Source organism: Oncorhynchus kisutch, linkage group LG7, assembly GCF_002021735.2.
Source record: "Oncorhynchus kisutch isolate 150728-3 linkage group LG7, Okis_V2, whole genome shotgun sequence".
NCBI classification, from domain to species: domain Eukaryota; kingdom Metazoa; phylum Chordata; class Actinopteri; order Salmoniformes; family Salmonidae; genus Oncorhynchus; species Oncorhynchus kisutch.
Genome location: NC_034180.2, coordinates 43,526,056 through 43,549,154, shown reverse-complemented (window position 1 = coordinate 43,549,154; position 23,099 = coordinate 43,526,056). Strand labels below are relative to the sequence as shown.

Here is a 23,099-nt window from a genome sequence, read left to right as displayed (position 1 = left end):
GGAGTAATGAGGAATATTTCTGTATGTAATAAAGCCCTTTGTGGGGAAAACTCATTCCGATTGGCTGCACCCCTGCCCAGTCATGTGAAATCCATAGATTGAATTTATTTTAATTGACTGATTTCCTTATATGAACTGTAACTCAGTAAAATCTGACATTGTATTTTTGATCAGTATAATTCATTGAATTAGTCAAAACAATGTTTCCTATGTGTAATAATAAGAAATAAATGCAGACATGTATTGCAACATGCTCTCAGTGTAAAGGAACTATTGGTTTGCCTTAACCCAGAAACTGAATACAGTTTTTGAATAGTGTGATGTTGTGAGAGACAGAACGAGCCATGGAGAGACATATTGGCCAAGGCTTTATAGAGTAGTCGAGAAAATTATTTTTGGTGCTTGACACGCATTCCTGGCCTTCTGTTTCCAGTGAGGGGCTGTATGTGTGTGTGTGTGTGTGTGTGCAAATGAAAGTGCCTTGCTTGTGTCTCAGGGTCTGATTAATTACAGTGATCCTCAGAGGAGCAGGGGGTGACATATGTTCCTGTGCCGCACTGCTCCTGTGTGAGAGTTTGGAGGCTTGGAGGTGTGTGTGGAGGGCACCGGGAGACAGGGGGGCTCAGGTACTGAGCCAGGCCTGTGCGTGTACTGCAGGGGCATCCTGGCATAGACAGGGCACCAGATGTCAGACCCAGGACCCGGTCCGGCTTGAAGGACTGACCAAACAACACTTTTCAAGCTAAAAATCCAATTGGAGCTCCCGAAATAGACTCCCTGAGGATCTGACTGGGCTCAAACTTCCCCACAGATCCCGGATACCGACAGCCCGGAAATCTCTACTCGTGTTCTTTTGTGATCGCCAAAATAGTTTCCATTTGCTGCTTTCCGGAAGCTTGCTTTTTTTGGTGAGATGCTGAACATAACATACCACTCTCGAGTACTGATCTGAAGATATGTATTCCTGGTCTGAGAAAAACCCAAAAGAGAACCCAGCAGCAGTTATTCATCAGTACAACGACCAGAGGGACCCTGATTCACATCTCTATTAAAAACTGAAATGAGAAGGCTGCTTAGAGCCTTTTACACCACTCACAGACTCTAATTCAATTTGATCAAAACAACAGTAATAGGCCATCTTAATTCAAATAGTAAACCTGACAGCTATAAATACTGGAATTCTCAGAAACACTTTCATAAGTGTGTTAGGCAGGCACTGCTCGCAAGTGAGACAAATATGTTGGCCGTTGCTGTGTGTGTGTGAGTGTGTGTCTATGTGAGACTGTGGTTTGGGGCTTTTAACTATTTTGATAGCCTGTTGGTGTGATAACAGGAAAGCACAAAGCATGTGTCTGAGAAGTCAGACATGCTACGTTTACGTAAAACTGTTACTGAGAAATAATCATTCTGTTGAATATTTTTTGCAAAAGGACATTGTGACAGTTACACAGAACAACATGACTAACATGACTAGGCTATATAGCTAATATAATAAGACTATAAAATACACTGAGTGTAACAAACATTAGGAACACCTTCCTAATATTGAGTTACACCCCCCCCCCTGTTTGCCCTTAGAACATTCCATTCGTCAGGTCATAGTCTTTACAAGGTGATAAAAGCCTTCCACAGGGATGCTGGCCCATGTTGACTCCAATGCTTCCCACAGTTGTTTCAAGTTGACTAGATGCCCTTTGGGTGGTGGACCATTCTAGATACACACAGGAAACTGTTGAGTGTGAAAAACCCAGCAGTTGCGGTTCTTGACACACTCAAACCCGTGTGCCTGGCACCAACTGCCATGCCCTGCCTGGCACCAACTGCCATGCCCTGCCTGGCACCAACTGCCATGCCCTGCCTGGCACCAACTGCCATGCCCTGCCTGGCACCAACTGCCATGCCCTGCCTGGCACCAACTGCCATGCCCTGCCTGGCACCAACTGCCATGCCCTACCTGGCACCAACTTCCATGCCCTACCTGGCACCAACTGCCATGCCCTACCTGGCACCAACGGCCATGCCCTACCTGGCACCAACTGCCATGCCCTACCTGGCACCAACTGCCATGCCCCGTTCAAATGCACTTAAATATCTTGTCTTGCCCATTCACGCTCTGAATGGCACACATACACAATCCATGTCTCAAGGCTAAAATATCCTTCTTTAGCCTGTCTGTTACACTTCATCTACACTGATTGGAGTGGATTTAACAAGTGACAACAATAAGTGATCATAGATTTCACCTGGATTCACCTGGTCAGTCTATGTCATGGAAAGAGCAGGTGTTCCTAATGTTTTGTACACTCAGTGAAAATCACATCACTGTCTTCCAACGACATGCTGCTCTCTGTGGCCTACATGGGCTGCAATAAACCTTCCAGAGAGAGAGAGCACTCTGCAGAGAGAGAGAGAGAGAGAGAGAGAGAGAGAGAGAGAGAGAGAGAGAGAGCACTCTGCAGAGAGAGAGAGAGAGCACTCTGCAGAGAGAGAGAGAGAGAGAGAGCACTCTGCAGAGAGAGAGAGAGAGAGAGAGAGAGAGCACTCTGCAGAGAGAGAGAGAGAGAGAGAGAGAGAGAGCACTCTGCAGAGAGAGAGAGAGAGAGAGCACTCTGCAGAGAGAGAGAGAGAGAGCACTCTGCAGAGAGAGAGAGAGAGAGAGAGCACTCTGCAGAGAGAGAGAGAGAGAGAGCACTCTGCAGAGAGAGAGAGAGAGAGAGAGAGAGAGCACTCTGCAGAGACAGAGAGAGAGAGCACTCTGCAGAGAGAGAGAGAGAGAGAGAGAGAGAGAGAGAGACTCTGCAGAGAGAGAGAGAGAGAGCACTCTGCAGAGAGAGAGAGAGAGAGCACTCTGCAGAGAGAGAGAGAGAGAGAGCACTCTGCAGAGAGAGAGAGAGAGAGAGAGCACTCTGCAGAGAGAGAGAGAGAGAGAGCACTCTGCAGAGAGAGAGAGAGAGCACTCTGCAGAGAGAGAGAGAGAGCACTCTGCAGAGAGAGAGAGAGAGAGAGAGAGAGAGAGAGAGAGAGAGAGAGAGAGAGAGCACTGAGAGAGAGAAGGAGCACTCTGCAGAGAGAGAGAGAGAGCACTCCTGCAGAGAGAGAGAAGAGAGAGCACTCTGCAGAGAGAGAGAGCACTGCTGCAGAGAGAGAGAGAGAGCACTCTGCAGAGAGAGGAGAGAGAAGAGAGACTCTGCAGAGAGAGAGAGAGAGAGAGCACTCTGCAGAGAGAGAGAGAGAGAGCCACTCTGCAGAGAGAGAGAGAGAGAGAGCACTCTGCAGAGAGAGAGAGAGAGAGCACTCTGCAGAGAGCGAGCCCGAGAGAGAGCACTCTGCAGAGAAAAGAGAGAGAGAGCACTCTGCAGAGAGAAGAGAGAGAGAGCACTCTGCAGAGAGAAAGAGCCACTCTGCCAGAGAGAGAGAGAGACACTCTGCAGAGAGAAGAGAGAGAGAGCACTCTGCAGAGAGAGAAGAGAGAGAGAGCACTCTGCAGAGAGAGAGAGAGAGAGAAGAGCACTCTGCAGAGAGAGAAGAGAGAGAGAGCACTCTGCAGAGAGAGAGAGAGAGAGCACTCTGCAGAGAGAGAGAGAGCACTCTGCAGAGAGAGAGAGAGCACTCTGCAGAGAGAGAGAGAGAGAGCACTCTGCAGAGAGAGAGAGAGAGAGAGCACTCTGCAGAGAGAAGAGAAGAGAGCACTCTGCAGAGAGAGAGAGAGAGAGCACTCTGCAGAGAGAGAGAGAGAGAGCACTCTGCAGAGAGCGAGAGAGAGAGAGCACTCTGCAGAGAGCGAGAGAGAGAGAGCACTCTGCAGAGAGAGAGAGAGAGCACTCTGCAGAGAGAAAGAGAGAGAGAGCACTCTGCAGAGAGAGAGAGAGAGAGCACTCTGCAGAGAGAGAGAGAGAGAGAGCACTCTGCAGAGAGAGAGAGAGAGAGCACTCTGCAGAGAGAGAGAGAGAGAGAGCACTCTGCAGAGAGAGAGAGAGAACTCTGCAGAGAGAGAGAGAGAACTCTGCAGAGAGAGAGAGAGAACTCTGCAGAGAGAGAGAGAGAGAGAAGAGAGAGAGAGAGAAAGAGATCGAGAGAGAGAGAGGAGGAGAGAGCACTCTGCAGAGAGAGAGAGAGAGAGCAGACTCTGCATAGGAGAGAGAGAGAGAGAGAGAGCACTCTGCAGGAAGAGAGAGAGAGAGAGAGAGAGAGAGAGAAGCACTCTGCAGAGAGAGAGAGAGCACTCTGAGAGAGAGAGAGAGCAGAAGAGAAGAGCACTCTGGCAGAGAGAGAGAAAGGAGAGAGAGAGAGAGAGAACTCTGGAGAGAGAGAGAGAGAGAAGAAGAGAGAGCACTCTGCATAGAGAAGAGAGAGAGAGAGAGAGAGATAGAGAGCACACTCTGCAGAGAGAGAGAGAGAGAGCACTATGCGAGAGATGAGAGAGAGAGAGAGCACTCTGCAGAGAGAGAGAGATGAGAGCACTCTGCAGAGAAGAGAGAATTGAGAAGCACTCTGCAGAGAGAGAGAGAGAGCAGCACTTCTGCAGAGAGAGAGAGAGGAGAGCACTCTGCAGAGAGAGAGAGAGAGAGAGCACTCTGCAGAGAGAGAGAGAGAGAGCACTCTGCAGAGAGAGAGAGAGAGAGCACTCTGCAGAGAGAGAGAGAGAGCACTCTGCAGAGAGAGAGAGAGAGAGAGCACTCTGCAGAGAGAGAGAGAGAGAGAGAGCACTCTGCAGAGAGAGAGAGAGAGAGCACTCTGCAGAGAGAGAGAGAGAGAGCACTCTGCAGAGAGAGAGAGAGAGAGCACTCTGCAGAGAGAGAGAGAGCACTCTGCAGAGAGAGAGAGAGAGCACTCTGCAGAGAGAGAGAGAGAGCACTCTGCAGAGAGAGAGAGAGAGCACTCTGCAGAGAGAGAGAGAGCACTCTGCAGAGAGAGAGAGAGCACTCTGCAGAGAGAGAGAGAGCACTCTGCAGAGAGAGAGAGAGAGCACTCTGCAGAGAGAGAGAGAGCACTCTGCAGAGAGAGAGAGAGCACTCTGCAGAGAGAGAGAGAGCACTCTGCAGAGAGAGAGAGAGCACTCTGCAGAGAGAGAGAGAGAACTCTGCAGAGAGAGAGAGAGAGAACTCTGCAGAGAGAGAGAGAGAGAACTCTGCAGAGAGAGAGAGAGCACTCTGCAGAGAGAGAGAGAGCACTCTGCAGAGAGAGAGAGAGCACTCTGCAGAGAGAGAGAGAGAGCACTCTGCAGAGAGAGAGAGAGAGCACTCTGCAGAGAGAGAGAGAGAGCACTCTGCAGAGAGAGAGAGAGAGCACTCTGCAGAGAGAGAGAGAGAGCACTCTGCAGAGAGAGAGAGAGAGCACTCTGCAGAGAGAGAAAGAGCACTCTGCAGAGAGAGAGAGAGCACTCGGCCTTATGACTGAGATGTGGAACGACAGTTGACCTATGAGGAGTTGACTCACCCCACATACACTTCAGCAGTAATCTATTCACTTATTAGACGCTTTGGGGAAATGAAGCGCTCTAGTGTAGACCACTGAGCATCACACCTCTCCCCAGTCATGTTACACTCCAATGAAAACTGACAAACCCTTGATGAGGGGTAAAGATAGCCGTAAAGATAGTTTATTTGATTATGCCGTGAACAATTATCTAATTGGCGGTTGAGCAGAAGAGGACGTGCTGAGTTTTGAGAGAGAGAGGACGCTGTGTTGACCTGACCACAACGCCACCGTAAAAACAAGAAGCCGCTATCTGGTCCTCCAGGGAGACAGGGGCCTGAGGTTGAAGTGAGGCAAGCGACAGTCAAGAAAGACAGGGAGTGTGACTCACCCGGCTATAAAAAGAGAATGGGAGCCTAGATGACGCGTCGCATTAGAAGAGGTGCTTCGGGGGGAGGAAGAAAAAGAGCAGTGAGAAAGAGAGAACAAGGGAGAAAGAGAGAGGGAGAAAGAGAGAACGAGGGAGAAAGAGAGAACGAGGGAGAAAGAGAGAACGAGGGAGAAAGAGAGAGGGAGAATGAGAGAGAAAGTGAGAGGGAGAAAGTAAGGGAGAAAGAGAAGGGAGAAAGAGAAAGTGAGGAAGAGAGGAGAAAGTAAGGGAGAAAGAGAAGGGAGAAAGTAAGGGAGAAAGAGAAAGTGAGGAAGAGAGGGAGAAAGAGAAAGTGAGGAAGAGAGGGAGAAAGTAAGGGAGAAAGAGAAAGTGAGGAAGATAGTAAGGGAGAAAGAGAAAGTGAGGAAGAAAGTAAGGGAGAAAGAGAAAGTGAGGAAGAAAGTAAGGGAGAAAGAGAAAGTGAGGAAGAGAGGGAGAAAGTAAGGGAGAAAGAGAAAGTGAGGAAGAGAGGGAGAAAGTAAGGGAGAAAGAGAAAGTGAGGAAGAGAGGGAGAAAGTAAGGGAGAAAGAGAAAGTGAGGAAGAGAGGGAGAAAGCCTGATCAGTGGGGAGATCTCTCCAGATAAGGGCCGCTTGGCTCAGCATGGTGTCCAAGTTGGTTTGGTGCTTCCTTTCATCACTTACCGCCATTGCAGTGGCCATTTCATACGCAGCGGCAGTCACGTTTTGGAAACAGACAGTGGACAGTGGCGGTAAGTGCATTGACGGACAGTGCATTGACGGACAGTGCATTGACGGACAGTGCATTGACGGACAGTGCATTGAGGATAGCCTAACATGGCCATTTTAGATGATACCTGCAGGTCAAACTCTTTGCTTAGGATTCCTTCTAAAGCACAAGCTTATTATACAGCACAAGTCTATTACACTCTGAGGAAGACGTCAGCTTGATGTTGAAACGCCAGTCACCTGCACTCATCCTGAACAATGGACTAAAGTGAGCAAATAAGAAATGTATCTCTGCCTTGTTTTTTTGAGTGCTCCAACTCCTCTGCCTCGAATTAGTCCTTTTGGAAGTTTCTTTTGGTGAGCTCTTTTATTGGATTTGTGTCGCTGTTGTGGAGCACCTTTCTTTGTCTGGAGCAGCAAGGAGGCCTTCCTGAACTGTCCTTTAGATGCGCTGCCTCATATATATTTGTCCAGAGCCATTTATTTGACCAGAAGCTCAGTGAAGGATGGGGATGGAGGGGGAGTGGTGATGACTGTGTGACACTGAGTGCCGGTGACACTTCAGCGCCCCAGGAATCCTGGGCGCTAGTGTATTGTGACAGAGTGGCAGAGTGCAACCTTTAAAGGGCAGCTATTGATGCAGAACAGCTCCAACCCTAATGACTCAGACTATGTGCCGATTCCCTTCCCCTTGTCTACACTCTCATGCCTAGTTAACCAGTCGCTGGCTGTGCTTCATACACTCTCATGCCTAGTTAACCAGTCGCTGGCTGTGCTTCATACACTATCATTTCAATCAACATATTAATAATGATATGCTTCTTATTTCAATGCATTCAGCTACGTGATTCGAATACAACGTGGAAATTCAGTCTATTTAGTGGTGTTCAGAGAAACCTTCGGGTGTCTACTACTAAATGATGTGGTGGTTGAAGTGGATATGAAGATCCTCTGCTGCCCTCTACTGGTCAATATGATTTTTTCTACTGGTTTTCAAATTAACTTTCTTTCATTGTCCAGTAGCCAAAAAGCACAATCCTAGTCATATTAGCAACCCATGCTAGTTGTTGCATCTTTAGATGCCTCTTTCAAAATTTCTAACATATATTTTCATCTGTCTCATGAAACCGCTTGTATGTGCAGTGTGATTTTGACAAAGGTTTTTCTGAAAATTGCATTATGGAACGCTACCTTGTGCGCATTGCTGCGCTTATGTGTGAAGAAATAATAGTTTATCAACACTGGAAGCTAAACGTTCTGTTCTGTTGCATCAGACTCATTGTTTAAAAAAATATATATGTAGCTTTGGCCTACTGGTTGTATGAATTTGGGATCTATAGTCCCACAACTGTTTGTTAGGAATAGCTCATTTCTATCTCGTACAGAACGACAAGCTGACCAATAGAATAGGTACACGTTTCTACTATGGGGGATAATAGATTGACAGACTAGTGAGCACAGTCGACACCCAATGCAATATGGGGTCCGGTCAACTTCTCAAACGTCTGGAAACACTGGCGTGTGTGTGGTGTAAAAGGAACATTTCAGAAATACTCTTCAACGTCTGCTTGTGTGTGTCTGCCTGTGCATGCAGATGTGCAGATGTGTGTGTGTGTGTGTGTGTGTGTGTACGTACCTCTCGTAGATGGTCTTCAGGGTGACCTGGTCTGAGATGCCGTCGGTCTCCTCCAGGAAGAGGATGAGCCAGGAGGTCCTGTAAGGCCACTCCTCCGTCATGTTGATCCATGACGCCAGACGGTCCCAGTTAAAGATGATATGATTGGCCCTCAGCAGACGACCTGGACATATCACACCCAAATGAAAAGTCAGGGAGAGTTTCTCTAGGAGTGGAGGGACTCTGTGGACAGGCTTTTGTTCCTGCCCTGCTGTAACACATCCAATTCTACGAATCAGTGGCTCATCAGGACTAACTTGATTAGCTGAAGACATTGTGTTAGAGCAGGGCTAGAACATAATCATCCACACAAAGAAGGTTGGCCTCCCCTAAGGGACTAAATGCTTTCTTTCTGATTTGGTCCTGCCGTACATACCTACACGTACGCTACGGTCACAAGACGCAGGCCTCCTAATTGTCCCTAGAATTTCTAAGCAAACAGCTGGAGGCAGGGCTTTCTCCTATAGAGCTCCATTTTTATGGAATGGTCTGCCTACCCATGTGAGAGACGTCAACCTTTAAGTCTTTACTGAAGACTCATCTCTTCAGTGGGTCATATGATTGAGTGTAGTCTGGCTCAGGAGTGGGAAGGTGAACGGAAAGGCTCTGGAGCAACGAACCGCCCTTGCAGTCTCTGCCTGGCCGGTTCCCCTCTCTCCACTAGGATTCTCTGCCTCTAACCCTATTACAGGGGCCGAGTCACTGGCTTACTGGTGCTCTTTCATGCCGTCCCTAGGAGGGGTGCGTCACTTGAGTGGGTTGAGTCACTGATGTGATCTTCCTGTCTGGGTTGGCGCCCCCCCTTGGGTTGTGCCGTGGTGGAGATCTTTGTGGGCTATACTCGGCCTTGTCTCAGGATGGTAAGTTGGTGGTTGAAGATATCCCTCTAGTGGTGTGGGGTCTGTGCTTTGGCAATGTTGGTGGGGTTATATCCTTCCTGTTTGGCCCTGTCCGGGGGTGTCATCCGATGGGGCCACAGTGTCTCCTGACCCCTCCTGTCTCAGCCTCCAGTATTTATGCTGCAGTAGTTCATGTGTCGGGGGGCTAGGGTCAGTTTGTTATATCTGGCGTACTTCTCTTGTCTTATCCGGTGTCCTGTGTGAATTTAAGTATGCTCTCTCTAATTCTCTCTTTCTTTCTCTCTCTCAGAGGACCTGAGCCCTAGGACCATGCCTCAGGACTACCTGGCATGATGACTCCTTGCTGTCCCCAGTCCACCTGGCCGTGCTGCTGCTCCAGTTTCAACTGTTCTGCCTGCGGCTATGGAACCCTGACCTGTTCACCGGACGTGCTACCTGTCCCAGACCTGCTGTTTTCAACTCTCTAGAGACAGCAGGAGCGGTAGAGATACTTTGAATGATCGGCTATGAAAAGCCAACTGACATTTACTCATGAGGTGCTGACTTGCTGCACCCTCGACAACTTCTGTGATTATTATTATTTGACCCTGCTGGTCATTTATGAACATTTGAACATCTTGGCCATGTTCTGTTATAATCTCCACCCGTCACAGCCAGAAGAGGACTGGCCACCCCTCACAGCCTGGTTCCTCTCTAGGTTTCTACTTAAGTTTTGGCCTTTCTAGGGAGTTTTTCCTAGCCACCGTGCTTCTACACCTGCATTGCTTGCTGTTTGGAGATTTAGGCTGGGTTTCTGTACAGCACTTTGAGATATCAGCTGATGTAAGAAGGGCTATATAAATACATTTGATTTGATAAGTGCCATGGTGGTAGGACACCCCTCTGCCCTTGGGTAATATAAAGGTCATAGGTCATCTAATAGGAGAGGTGTTACCGGTATGGCTCAGTTGGTAGAGCATGGAGCTTGCATTGCCAGGATTGTGGGTTTGATTCCCGAGGCCACCCATATGTCGGCTAAATGGCATATATTACCTGTGACAGACACGATGTTGAGCAGCCTCCTCATGGTCTGGGGGCTGATGTCACTGAACCAGTCCTCGGTGACCAGCAGCTTGGTCAGGTCAAAGGACATCTGTCTGGTGACGGTCCTCTGAATCTGCCTCCTGCGGTATGTGTCCTACACACAGAGGAGACCTCAAATTAGCCTAAAGACAATCTTTAAACTATTTGTAAATGCCCTTGGTCTTTCCACAATCCGTAGTTTTTATATAATTAAGAGTTGACCTTGTCCGACCTGTCCTATGCTCAACGTTTTAAGTGACCCTGTGACCGAGTGGGTGACCATCTCAAGATGGCATCATCTCCCTGTGCAGTGTACCATGTGACCATGTGTGTGACCTCTAGTCTAATTCTCCTTCCCACATTCTCTCCATCCTTCCTTATTTCACCACTCCACCCATCCCTCACCCACCAACACACAAGGGCATCTGTTCCTGAGCCCAATCAACTGGGAATGTCCCTTGTCAGACACAGAAATGCACTGTGTGCTGCTGACATAGATCCATCAGATAGTAGAGGAGATTACTGTTTTTCTCATCTTGTCCACAGTAAGACAGTAACTTTCAATACACAGTTTGACAAACGTGTATTTGGATCCCCACTAGCTGCTATAATAGCAACAGCTGCACTTCTTGGGGTCCACTGTAACGTATACACAGGGAGTCAGGAAGCAGGTGTAGAAGGTGAGTTTAATCATAAGACACATGAAGATAATAGAAACAGGAGCAGCGTACTGACCGTAAACAGAACCAATACTGCCTGAAGACTGACGTTACTGAGGGCTAAAGAAAGGGAGAGCAATCAGGGTGATGATGAAGTCCAGGAGTGCATAACGATGGTTGCTAGGACCGGTGGTTAGTAGACCAGAGCAGTAGGAGGCGTGACATCCACAAAGTGTTGTGTATGTGATTCATTAAACTATGAGGCTACATATCACCTCTTATCTGGATTTTCTCTAAGTTCAAAACGTGTGGAATGCTGTCTCTGCAGGACAACAATAGGTACTGATTGCTGAACAGTACAGCAGTGGCAACAAGAGGAGAAAGCTCCTCTGGTCACAAGCCTTCAGAACATCACCATCACTAAGCTGACTTTGACCTCACCGGTAGAGAGAGGTAGTGTATGGCCAGTAATGAGTCAGTACTGGATCAGTAAGGAGGAGAGAGACTAGCTCTCCTTTGATTTTAACTTAGATGTTTTGGACATGCTCAAAAATGGAAAATTATTGGTGAAAGTTAATAGTATTTTATTGTTAGTTTTTTTCTGAATAACCAGACTATCAGGAGCAATTGTTGAATTTTGATCATGAAAAGCTACTGTGATAGTTGGAATCTTTCCTCCAGAAAAAGCAAGCTAACTTTGTTCACATCAGGCTAACTTTGTTCACATCAGGCTAACTTTGTTCACATCAGGCTAACTTTGTTCACATCAGGACAGAGCCGAGCCCCCATCTTGTTTACAAGCCTGAGCTGGCCTCGCCTGCCTCCCATGACATCTTGTAAAGATAGACTCGACTAAAGATCCACAACTCTGCAATTAAGCAGCTGAGAGACAGAAAGCTTTTGTTCTCCCTCCATCCTCCTTCCTTCAATCCTTTTTATCTCCTCTTGTAAAGAGAGCCCCTCACTGCTTCCTGGCAACCAACGAGAGGACCAACAAAAAGAAGCGTGCGCCGAAATAAAAAAGGACCCAATAAAATAACAAAAAAAGAAAGAAAATAAACCAGGCGCCCAAACAAACAAACAAACTGGGAAGGAGGCAGAGCCACTTAGCCTCCCACCGGCAGCCGGGACACACTGCTGCTCCTCCCTGCCATTAGGTAGTGTGGAGTCGCAGCAGGAAGGATAAACACACATTGCATCAGAGGCTCCTCCACGACGGAGACACAGACACTGGCTTGTTTGCTCCCGACCTCCTCCATCCCTCTTCGCTATGTTCCCTACAAGGCTGGAGGAAGCTAGCTAGGCCCCCGTGCCTGTGGGTTTTGGTGCATCATCTCACCCTTTCTATGTTAGTCTTCTCCATCTGTGTCTATCAGGTATTTCACTGAGCCAGGACAGACGACCAATCTGCTCATGCTCCTTGTTGAATCACTTGTCTTTGTGCCAGAACTCTGCAGGTAGAGACCTCTAGACCACCTCTGCAGGTAGAGACCTCTGCAGGTAGAGACCTCTGCATGACCTGTGCAGGTAGAGCCTGGTCCAGCCTAGGCATGAATAGGGTAGGGGAGAGTGTGGTGGATGGCTGTTAGAGCTTACTCTGCGGTTGAGGGCCGTCTTGCTGCCAAACTTGGCCTGATCCCCCAGACTGTTCGAGGATAGCTTCCTGTCCATCTCCTCATGCCATCCTGTGAAGAGAGAAGTGGAAAAGGAGAGAAAGAGGAGTTGAAAGAGAATTAGGACAATCAAGGATGTCTCATCACAACACCTGATATAAAGAATCAACCTATTCAGTGAACAAATTATATGATTCCTATGTCCTACTGAATGTTAGAGCCGTAACCCCATGAATCCCATAGTGTGTGTGTCTGTGTGTCTGTCTGTGTGTGTGTGTATATATATAAAAATGTGCACCCCTTTGGGTCCCCAGGACCAGGAAACACTGACCTGTGGGTGTATGCATACAGGCTTTTGTGTGTTTGTGTGTGTGTGCATTCCTGCAGGCCTGACTATGCATATGTCTTACATACCCTCAGGGTTGACCAGGTCTCCGTTGGGAGTGGGGGCGGCCATGCACAGCTTCCTGGTGGTGCTAAGACTTCGGCTGTTGAGAAAGACAGGCAGGTGGACGATGTTCCTCATGTAGTCGTGGCCGTTGATGTTGGAGTCCCTGAGCACGCTGTTCAGGTTCTGGTTGATGGCCTTGATGATGATGTGGGGGTCACTGGCAAAAATAGAGATGAAGGGGCCTTTGGAGAACAGCACTCTCACCTGGTGGAGGGAGGGAATAGCAAGAGGATTTATGACCAGGACCCATATCCACAAAGCCTCTCAGAGTAAGAGTGCTCATCTAGGATCAGGTCCTCATCTGACCACATAATCTTATTCATTACAATCTAAAACGTTCAACTGATCCTGGGTGCATTCACTACAGTGCTCTTCTGTGGTGTGATAAAATTATGGAATGATAAAAGCCTGAAATCCATTGAGCATGAACCTTGTGTGTCAGGTTTGTAGTGTCCTATTAGTGTGTTCGTACACACGACTGGTGAAAACTACTCAACATCAACTTCTTAATATCTGTCAACTGCGGCCATCATTTGTAGTTTCTTGTTAGTTTGTGGGCTTCTGTTGATCACATTTCTGTTAATCACATTTAGTTTCTTAAGGAGCATGCAACAACAATTCCACTGGGGGACTCCCTACTACTAGTCTCTCTAAATGAATGTGGTGAGACCTGATGGAGGACAGACAGTACACACACAGCGGGACTTTCCAAGCTGATGATGAGAGACGTCGTCCAGGTGTCACAGGATCCTGACCCTCGGGGTGTGTGTGTGTGTGTGTGAGCGCAGCCAAACAACTATCTGATTATACTGAGTTTGTCCCTGTAATTCATTTATAGCTGATCATCACTCGTTCTGTACCTCTTCCAACCCCTCCTATTCATATCCATGTACTCATTATATGAATATAGCGCTGTTATATCATAAATCTATCTGCATTAAATGGAAAAATATTTAGTTCACTGAAAAATTCAATTTGCTAATATTCGCATATAAATGAGAAACAAAAAGATGAGAATTTAAGAGGGCCTCGTTGGTTCATTTGTGCCACAAATGGGGCTTTTGAGTTAGCTGGGAAGGAGGCACTGGTTCGTTCGCACAGAAGATTTCATTAGCGCACAGGAGGCTGTCAAACTACTAGGGGATTACTTGTCCCCAAATAATAACATTTAGCCGGAGGAAATTCTATTACTCCAGCTGGGAAGAGGAATTTGATCTAAGTGGAGCCTTTAAAGGGGCAGAGCGATAAAGGGGATGGCTACTGTATATGTGCTTTGTGTCCATAGTCAATACTATTTGTACTTTGTGAAAGAGGCTTTGAAAGGTAAATGGTAATATGTTATTTTACGACACTATAGGAACTTTTCCACATGTGTTTGACTTTGGTGCCAATGACTAATTACCAATGCGTCATGGTAATGACTTAACCCTGGGTGGTTATGGGTAATGACTTAACCGTGGGTGGTTATGGGTAATAAATTAACCCTGGGTGGTTAAAGGTAATGACTTTAAAAGGTACTACACACAGGATATTTTTTTGAATGTTTGCATTGTAATTTCATATATCTGTAGTAATAGTGGAATGGTAGTGTTTCACATTATTACTTGCCTGCCAGTGTTGTGATTGGCTGTGATATTCACCTATTGATTTCTCCTGCTGGAGCTGCATCTGTTGTCAAAATGGGAAAGTTGTTCTGACTTTGTGATCTAGTGGAAATTGCTCTGTCATTTCCTAGTTGCAAAAATTCTACACTGTTTGCTCAATTTCAGTTTATGTGAGAAAACAAGGACTGACTAGTGTAGGGAATTGTTGTACCATCTAAATTGCTGTTAAATATCTTTTCAATAACAGCAAATATCGTTTTTACAGCTGTTTGAAGCTGGTGGACCAACACTGAAAGTAAACAGCTCAAGCTTGAGTCTCCACCATTTTACCGGGAAATGGGATGCGGGGGAGAGGGGCGATTTGTTTTAAATGCAGCCTAGTGCTAGGTGAATTGCAATATATTTCACAGCGATTTAGATGGTACAATGATTCCCTACATTATTCATTGCTTGTTTTCTCACACAAATCTAAATTGAACGAACAGTGTAGGAAATGACATAGAAATTTACACTAGATAACACAAACAAAGTCAAAACATCTTTTCCATTTTGACAGCAGATGCCACTCTGGCGGGAGAAATCAATAGGTGAAAATTGCAGTCAATCACAACACTGGCAACTAAATAGTACTCTGAAACACTACCATTCCACTATTACTGCAGATTTATTATAGACATTTTCTGAAATTACAATGCAAAAATGTAATAAAAAAATCCTATGTGTTGCACCTTTAACCCTGGGTGGTTATGGGTAATGTCTAAACCCTGTGAGGTTATGGGTAATGTCTAAACCCTGTGTGGTTATGGGTAATGTCTAAACCCTGTGAGGTTATGGGTAATGTCTAAACCCTGTGAGGTTATGGGTAATGTCTAAAACCCTGTGTGGTTATGGGTAATGTCTAAACCCTGTGTGGTTATGGGTAATGTCTAAACCCTGTGTGGTTATGGGTAATGTCTAAACCCTGTGAGGTTATGGGTAATGTCTAAAACCCTGTGTGGTTATGGGTAATGTCTAAACCCTGTGAGGTTATGGGTAATGTCTAAACCCTGTGAGGTTATGGGTAATGTCTAAACCCTGTGTGGTTATGGGTAATGTCTAAACCCTGTGTGGTTATGGGTAATGTCTAAACCCTGTGTGGTTATGGGTAATGTCTAAACCCTGTGTGGTTATGGGTAATGTCTAAACCCTGTGTGGTTATGGGTAATGTCTAAACCCTGTGTGGTTATGGGTAATGTCTAAACCCTGGGTGGTTATGGGTAATGTCTAAACCCTGTGTGGTTATGGGTAATGTCTAAACCCTGTGTGGTTATGGGTAATGTCTAAACCCTGTGTGGTTATGGGTAATGTCTAAACCCTGGGTGGTTATGGGTAATGTCTAAACCCTGTGTGGTTATGGGTAATGTCTAAACCCTGTGTGGTTATGGGTAATGTCTAAACCCTGGGTGGTTATGGGTAATGTCTAAACCCTGTGAGGTTATGGGTAATGTCTAAAACCCTGTGTGGTTATGGGTAATGTCTAAACCCTGTGTGGTTATGGGTAATGTCTAAACCCTGTGTGGTTATGGGTAATGTCTAAACCCTGTGTGGTTATGGGTAATGTCTAAACCCTGTGTGGTTATGGGTAATGTCTAAAACCCTGTGTGGTTATGGGTAATGTCTAAACCCTGTGTGGTTATGGGTAATGTCTAAACCCTGTGTGGTTATGGGTAATGTCTAAACCCTGTGTGGTTATGGGTAATGTCTAAACCCTGTGTGGTTATGGGTAATGTCTAAACCCTGTGTGGTTATGGGTAATGTCTAAAACCCTGTGTGGTTATGGGTAATGTCTAAACCCTGTGTGGTTATGGGTAATGTCTAAACCCTGTGTGGTTATGGGTAATGTCTAAACCCTGTGTGGTTATGGGTAATGTCTAAACCCTGTGTGGTTATGGGTAATGTCTAAACCCTGTGTGGTTATGGGTAATGTCTAAACACTGTGTGGTTATGGGTAATGTCTAAACACTGTGTGGTTATGGGTAATGTCAAAACCCTGTGTGTTTTGTAATGTAGCCATTGTTACAAACAGACACACACAACACAGGCACACACATTTACATGCTGACCACTACATCCACGAGCATTGCAAATAAATGTACACATACATGTTATTCAGCCATTGACCCCACACTGCTCGCGAGCGTCTGCATGGCCAGGCGCTAAAATAGAACTTGGTTCTATTTGTGACGCTAAACGCGCACCAAGTCCGGCATCTCCCATCTCCTCATTGGTGTTTAGGAGCATATTACCCATGTGGGTGATTGAAAGATGAACTGAGATCCACACTCCAGTGCAGTTGGTTGTAGTAATGCACCTTAAAGTTGGTTGTAGTAATGCACCTTAAAGTTGGTTGTGGTAATGATGAACTGACATCCACACTCCAGTTGGTTGTAGTGATGCACCGTAAAGTTGGTTGTAGTAATGCACCGTAAAGTTGGTTGTGGTAATGATGAACTGACGTCCACACTCCAGTTGGTTGTAGTAATGCACCGTAAAGTTGGTTGCCAACCGCCATATAAAGTCCAAAGAAGAAAAAGAAGCCTGAAGCAGGAGAGATGACGAGTTGGTTTACCGTTTTATCTGTGGATTAATTGGTCGGAGTAGAGGACCTTGTGCATTTCAGGTAAAATAACAACCCAATGTTTATATCCCAGGACAAATTAGCTAGCAACAGCAAGCTAGCTAAATAGGACAATTTAGCTAGCAACAGCAAGCTAACTAAATAGGACAAATTATCTAGCAACAGCAAGCTAACTAGCTAAATTGACATGAATGTTTCATGCATTTTGACCTGTCCCCAAATTAATATAATTTATTCAGAGTTTGCTTTGATATTTCAATCTGCGTGTCCTGATCGCGTCTGGTGTGGGTGAACAAAATCAACTTGCGCACGATGGCATACCGGACGAATGTGCGCGTATATGGTATGGTCAGCATGTTACACACACACACACACCGTGTCGAGCATCTGCAGCACTTTGTCCTGCTCGCAAGCGTCCAGGCCGTCGATGATGACCGTCATGCGGGTCTGGTTCTGGGTGAAACCGTCGATGGTCTTGGCCATCTTTGACATCAGCTCCACCTCCTGCTTCAACACCTGGCATGGAGAAACCAAACACACACACTTCATCAATCAGTACACACTACATATTGTATTCAATAGACATACAGACATACAACATATGATTAGTTCTAATTAACAACACAGTTAATATCATTTTTTTTACATTAAGCTTTCAAGTGTCTAACATTATCATGTAACCAAACATCTGAGGAGTGAGACTGCCCCAGGAGAAATAATATGACTGTTTACACTACCTTCATGAAGCCCTCGCTCTTGAGCTTGTGCATCTTGTTGGCAGCACTGTGCAGCCTCTTCCTCTGAGAGTTGAGGACGGAGTCAGCCACCTGCCACCAAGTCCTGCAGTTCAACAGGAGGGCCAGGCCCACCACGCTGGCCATGGCAATCAGCACCGCGTTCACCGTCAGGTTGTCATGCTGCACCTTCATAGCAAAATAAACAAGTTCCACTTTCAAAAAGTCGTTTTCAATTATTATGACTTTTAATGTACAGGGGAATCATACACAGACCTAAGTCACACACAGTACTGCACATACTCAACATTTGTGTGTGTGTGTGTGTGTGTGTGTGTGTGTGTGTGTGTGTGTGTGTGTGTGTGTGTGTGTGTGTGTCTGTCTATACCTTGAAGATGGCCAGCAGCGCCATGGCTGTGATCAGGCAGCCCAGAGTCACGACAAACAGCATGAAACTGGGCACGCAGCAAGTCTTCTTCCACTTCTTACCTGGGGGGTTATGCAAGCGATAATGCATAACAGAGTGTGCATTATTAGGGCCTGGTACAATATCAACATCACAATACTCATTAGTATCGTGGAAAGGAAACGAAACCCGAAGCGAATGAACTTCTTTATGAAAACAGGCCTAAATGGTGGAAACAAATATCATTATGTTGTCATCCAGAGTCACATTTACATTCCAAGCTATAGCACACAATATTTTACATACAGCAGGTTTTTAAAGGACCATAGAGTTTGGTCTGCTTCGTGTTTACATTCTGCCATGGAAAAAATATTATAATACTGGTATCGGGTTGGCAGGGTAGCCTAGTGGTTAGAGCGTTGGGCCAGTAACCGAACGGTTGCTGGATCGAATCCCTGAGCTGACAAGGTAAAAATATGTAATTCTGCCCCTGAACAAGGCAGCTAACTGACTTCCTAAATAAAGGTTAAATTAAACAAAAATCAATAAAGACTCGTAACAGCCCTATGCATTATAGGGAAATAACTACACCCTTCCAGTAGATAGACATGAGGCCAATGACAGATACATTAACACTGACTGTACCCTGTACGCTACCTACATGTACAAATGACCTTTACCCCTACCTACATGTACGAATGACCTTTACCCCTACCTACATGTACAAATGACCTTTACACCTACCTACATGTACAAATGACCTCCACTAACCTGTACCCTAGCTAGTCACTTTACCCCTACCTACATGTACAAATGACCTTTACACCTATCTACATGTACAAATGACCTCCACTAACCTGTACCCTAGCTAGTCACTTTACCCCTACCTACATGTACAAATGACCTTTACACCTACCTACATGTACAAATGACCTTTACCCCTACCTACATGTACAAATGACCTTTACACCTACCTACATGTACAAATGACCTCCACTAACCTGTACCCTAGCTAGTCCCTTTACCCCTACCTACATGTACAAATGACCTCCACTAACCTGTACCCTAGCTAGTCCCTTTACCCCTACCTACATGTACAAATGACCTCCACTAACCTGTACCCTAGCTAGTCCCTTTACCCCTACCTACATGTACAAATGACCTCCACTAACCTCTACCCTAGCTAGTCCCTTTACCCCTACCTACATGTACAAATGACCTCCACTAACCTGTACCCTAGCTAGTCCCTTTACCCCTACCTACATGTTCAAATGACCTCCACTAACCTCTACCCTAGCTAGTCCCTTTACCCCTACCTACATGTTCAAATGACCTCCACTAACCTCTACCCTAGCTAGTCCCTTTACCCCTACCTACATGTTCAAATGACCTCCACTAACCTCTACCCTAGCTAGTCCCTTTACCCCTACCTACATGTACAAATGACCTCCACTAACCTGTACCCTAGCTAGTCCCTTTACCCCTACCTACATGTTCAAATGACCTCCACTAACCTCTACCCTAGCTAGTCCCTTTACCCCTACCTACATGTTCAAATGACCTCCACTAACCTGTACCCTAGCTAGTCCCTTTACCCCTACCTACATGTACAAATGACCTCCACTAACCTGTACCCCTGCACATTTACCTCAGTTTATTTAGTAAATATTTTCTTAACTCTATTTCTTGAACTGCATTGTTGGTTAAGGGCTTGTAAGTAAGCATTTCACGGTAAGGTATTTGGCGCATGTGACAGATAAAGTTTGATTTGGATTGGATTTGACTGTACAGGAAGTAAACTGTGTAAGAGACAGGTAATAAGACAAGATTCTAAAGGATATCCAAAGTGGACACATAAGGTAGTACCTTGGTTCTCCTCGTTCTTGAACACCCTGAAGAGGCGGGTGGCCATGAAGCCAAATTCCCTCTCACAGGCGTCAGACAGAGTGGCTATCATCTCTGCCATAGACGTCTCTCCTCCCACACTGGACAGACGGTTGTAGTCTGTGAACAGGAACCTGACACAAAGACACACACAAGGTTTCTTGAAAATACTTTTTCTATTCAAGGCTGTACACATCAAGGTGTAAGTGTTTATGTGTGTGTGTGTGTGTGTATATGAGTGCATATACGTGTGTTCATCTGTGTGTGTCCTGTATGTGTATTACCTGACAGGCAGGGCGCGGGTGGTCTGCTCAGGCAGCTCGGGGGGGTTGACGAACATGAGTTTAAGAAGCAGCTCCAGGTAGCCCACCTGACGGGCCAGACGGGTACTGAGGACCCACGCCCAGTTCCAGTTCTCCCCCTCACGATGACCCCCATAGTACACCAACACTGGAGAGAGAGAGAGAGAGAGAGAAGAGAGAGAAGAGAGAGAATGGAGAGAGAGAGAAGAGAGAGAAGAGAGAGGAGAGAGAGAAGAGAGAGGAGAGAGAGGAGAGAGAGGAGAGAGAGGAGAGAAAGGAGAAAGGAGAGAAGAGAGAGAGAGAATACATCATACTTCTGATTGACCATCAGACTTTCACCCACCTACGTTGACATCCAGTGGCAAGAACCTTAAAAATGTTGTTTTATTTAATGAAACACTGTACAGCTGCTCAAAAATAACAGACCAATGGCGCCCTCTAGTGATATAATACGTGCAACTTTCCCTGACTGCAGAACACCCAGGCCAAGGCCGAAACTTCTTATTTGACATATTCTACTGTATAATATTCTCTTCTGCTCTATTCTATTCAAAAAACATCTCTACTCTACAAAATATTATCATCTTCCGCTCCATTCTATTCTAGTGTTTCTCACCAAAGAAGACGTAGAGCAGGGCGAGGAGGCTGAGGGAGACGGCAATGGCCAGGCGGTGGGTGACTGTGAATCCCAGGACCAGAGCTACAGAGCCACACAGCAGCAGCGTGAGGAAAACCACCAGCCAGGAGAACTGGAACAGAGGTTCAATCTGCTGGCCTGCAAAATTCTTCATCTCATCTGTAGGGGGGGGGAAGCAGGTTACACATAAGAATAGGCAACTGCAAATGAGTCAGGGCCTTTAGCTGGTCCTGCCTAACACGGGAACCTACAAATGAGTCAGGGCCTTTAGCTGGTCCTGCCTAACACGGGGATACGCATGAGGCACTAAGGCAGAGAACTGGGACTGAGTAAAAATGAAACACATTGTCCAAGTAATGTCCAGAACTTTACTAAATAGGCTGACATGTTCACTTCAAGATTGATATTGTTGTTGTAGTAGTACTTTACTATTTTTACATGAGCGCGCTTTGTGAAGCTTCAGCTGAAACAAAACAGTCGAAAACAGCCTCAGTGGTGTTCCTGGTGGTCCTCTCTTACCCTCCAGTTTCTTGAGCAGGAAGGACTTGCCGCTGCCCCACTGGGCGTACAGGCCCACACAGATAGGAGGCTGCATGGTGGGCTCACTGAGGATGTCTGCTAGGGCACTGCTGTACAGATCATACCCCAGCATGTCACCGTCAGACTCAGAAGGAGACAGGTGCTCTGACAGATAGGGAGAGGGAGAGAGAGGGGGAGGGAGAGAGAAGGGAACGGGGAGGGAGAGAGAGCGAGAACGGAACAGGGAGGGAGAGAGAAAGAGAGCGAGAGAGAGAGAGAGAGAGAGAGAGACAGAGTGAGAGAGAGAGAGAGAGAACGGAACAGGGAGGGAGAGAGAGAGAGAGAGAGAGAAGGGAACAGAGAGAGAGAGAGAGAGAGAGAGAGAAGGGAACAGAGAGAGAGAGAGAGAGAGAGAGAGAAGGGAACAGAGAGAGAGAGAGAGAGAGAGAGAGAGGGGGAACAGAGAGAGAGAGAGAGAGAGAGAGAGAGAGAAGGGAACAGAGAGAGAGAGAGAGAGAGAGAGAGAGAGAGAAGGGAACAGAGAGAGAGAGAGAGAGAGAGAAGGGAACAGAGAGAGAGAGAGAGAGAGAGAAGGGAACAGAGAGAGAGAGAGAGAGAGAGAGAGAGAGAGAGAGAGAGAGAGAGAGAGAGACAGAGTGAGAGAGAGAGAGAGAGAGAGAGAGAGAGACAGAGTGAGAGAGAGAGAGAGAGAGACAGAGTGAGAGAGAGAGAGAGAGAGAAGGGAACAGAGAGAGAGAGAGAGAGAGAGAGAGAAGGGAACAGAGAGAGAGAGAGAGAGAGAGAAGGGAACAGGGAGGGAGAGAGAGAGAGAGAGAGAGAGGAAGAGAGAGAGAGAGAGAGAGAGAGGAGAGAGAGAGAGAGAGAGAAGGAGGAGAGAGAGAGAGAGAGAGAGAGAGAGAGAGAGAGAGGAACAGAGAGAGAGAGAGAGAGAGAGAGAGAGAAGGGAACAGAGAGAGAGAGAGAGAGAGAGAGAGAGAGAGAGGGAACAGAGAGAGAGAGAGAGAGAGAGAGAGAGAGAGAGAGACAGAGTGAGAGAGAGAGAGAGAGAAGAGTGAGAGAGAGAGAGAGAGAGAGAGAGAGAGAGAAGGGAACAGAGAGAAGAGAGAGAGAGAGAGAGAGAAGGGAACAGAGAGAGAGAGAGAGAGAAGGGAACAGAGAGAGAGAGAGAGAGAGAGAGGGAACAGAGAGAGAGAGAAGGGAACAGAGAGAGAGAGAGAGAGAGAGAGAGAGAGAGAGAGAGAGAGAGAGAGAGAAGGGAACAGAGAGAGAGAGAGAGAGAAGAGAGAGAGAGAGGGAACAGAGAGAGAGAGAGAGAGAACGGAACAGGGAGGAGAGAGAAAGAGACGAGGAAGAGAGAGAGAGAGGGAGAGAGAGAGAGAGAGAAGGGAACAGGGAGGGAGGGAGTGAGAGAGAGAGAGAGAGAGAGAGAGAGAGAGAGAGAGAAGGGAACAGGGAGGGAGGGAGTGAGAGAGAGAGAGAGAGAGAGAGAAGGGAACAGGGAGGGAGGAGTGAGAGAGAGAGA

The 23,099-nt window shown here is 46.6% G+C and overlaps 1 protein-coding gene across 1 annotated transcript in view; it reads right to left on the bottom strand.

The window, feature by feature from the left end:
* The window catches only part of LOC109894644 (kinase D-interacting substrate of 220 kDa B), a 103,459-nt gene that overhangs the window by 54,740 nt on the left and 25,620 nt on the right, over positions 1 to 23,099 (bottom strand). The window contains 11 exon segments of the mRNA XM_031829153.1: positions 8,170 to 8,332; positions 10,101 to 10,245; positions 12,386 to 12,474; positions 12,817 to 13,057; positions 17,450 to 17,590; positions 17,812 to 17,997; positions 18,197 to 18,297; positions 20,081 to 20,232; positions 20,383 to 20,548; positions 21,017 to 21,196; positions 21,557 to 21,862. Coding sequence (XP_031685013.1) covers positions 8,170 to 8,332; positions 10,101 to 10,245; positions 12,386 to 12,474; positions 12,817 to 13,057; positions 17,450 to 17,590; positions 17,812 to 17,997; positions 18,197 to 18,297; positions 20,081 to 20,232; positions 20,383 to 20,548; positions 21,017 to 21,196; positions 21,557 to 21,862 — 1,870 coding nt within the window.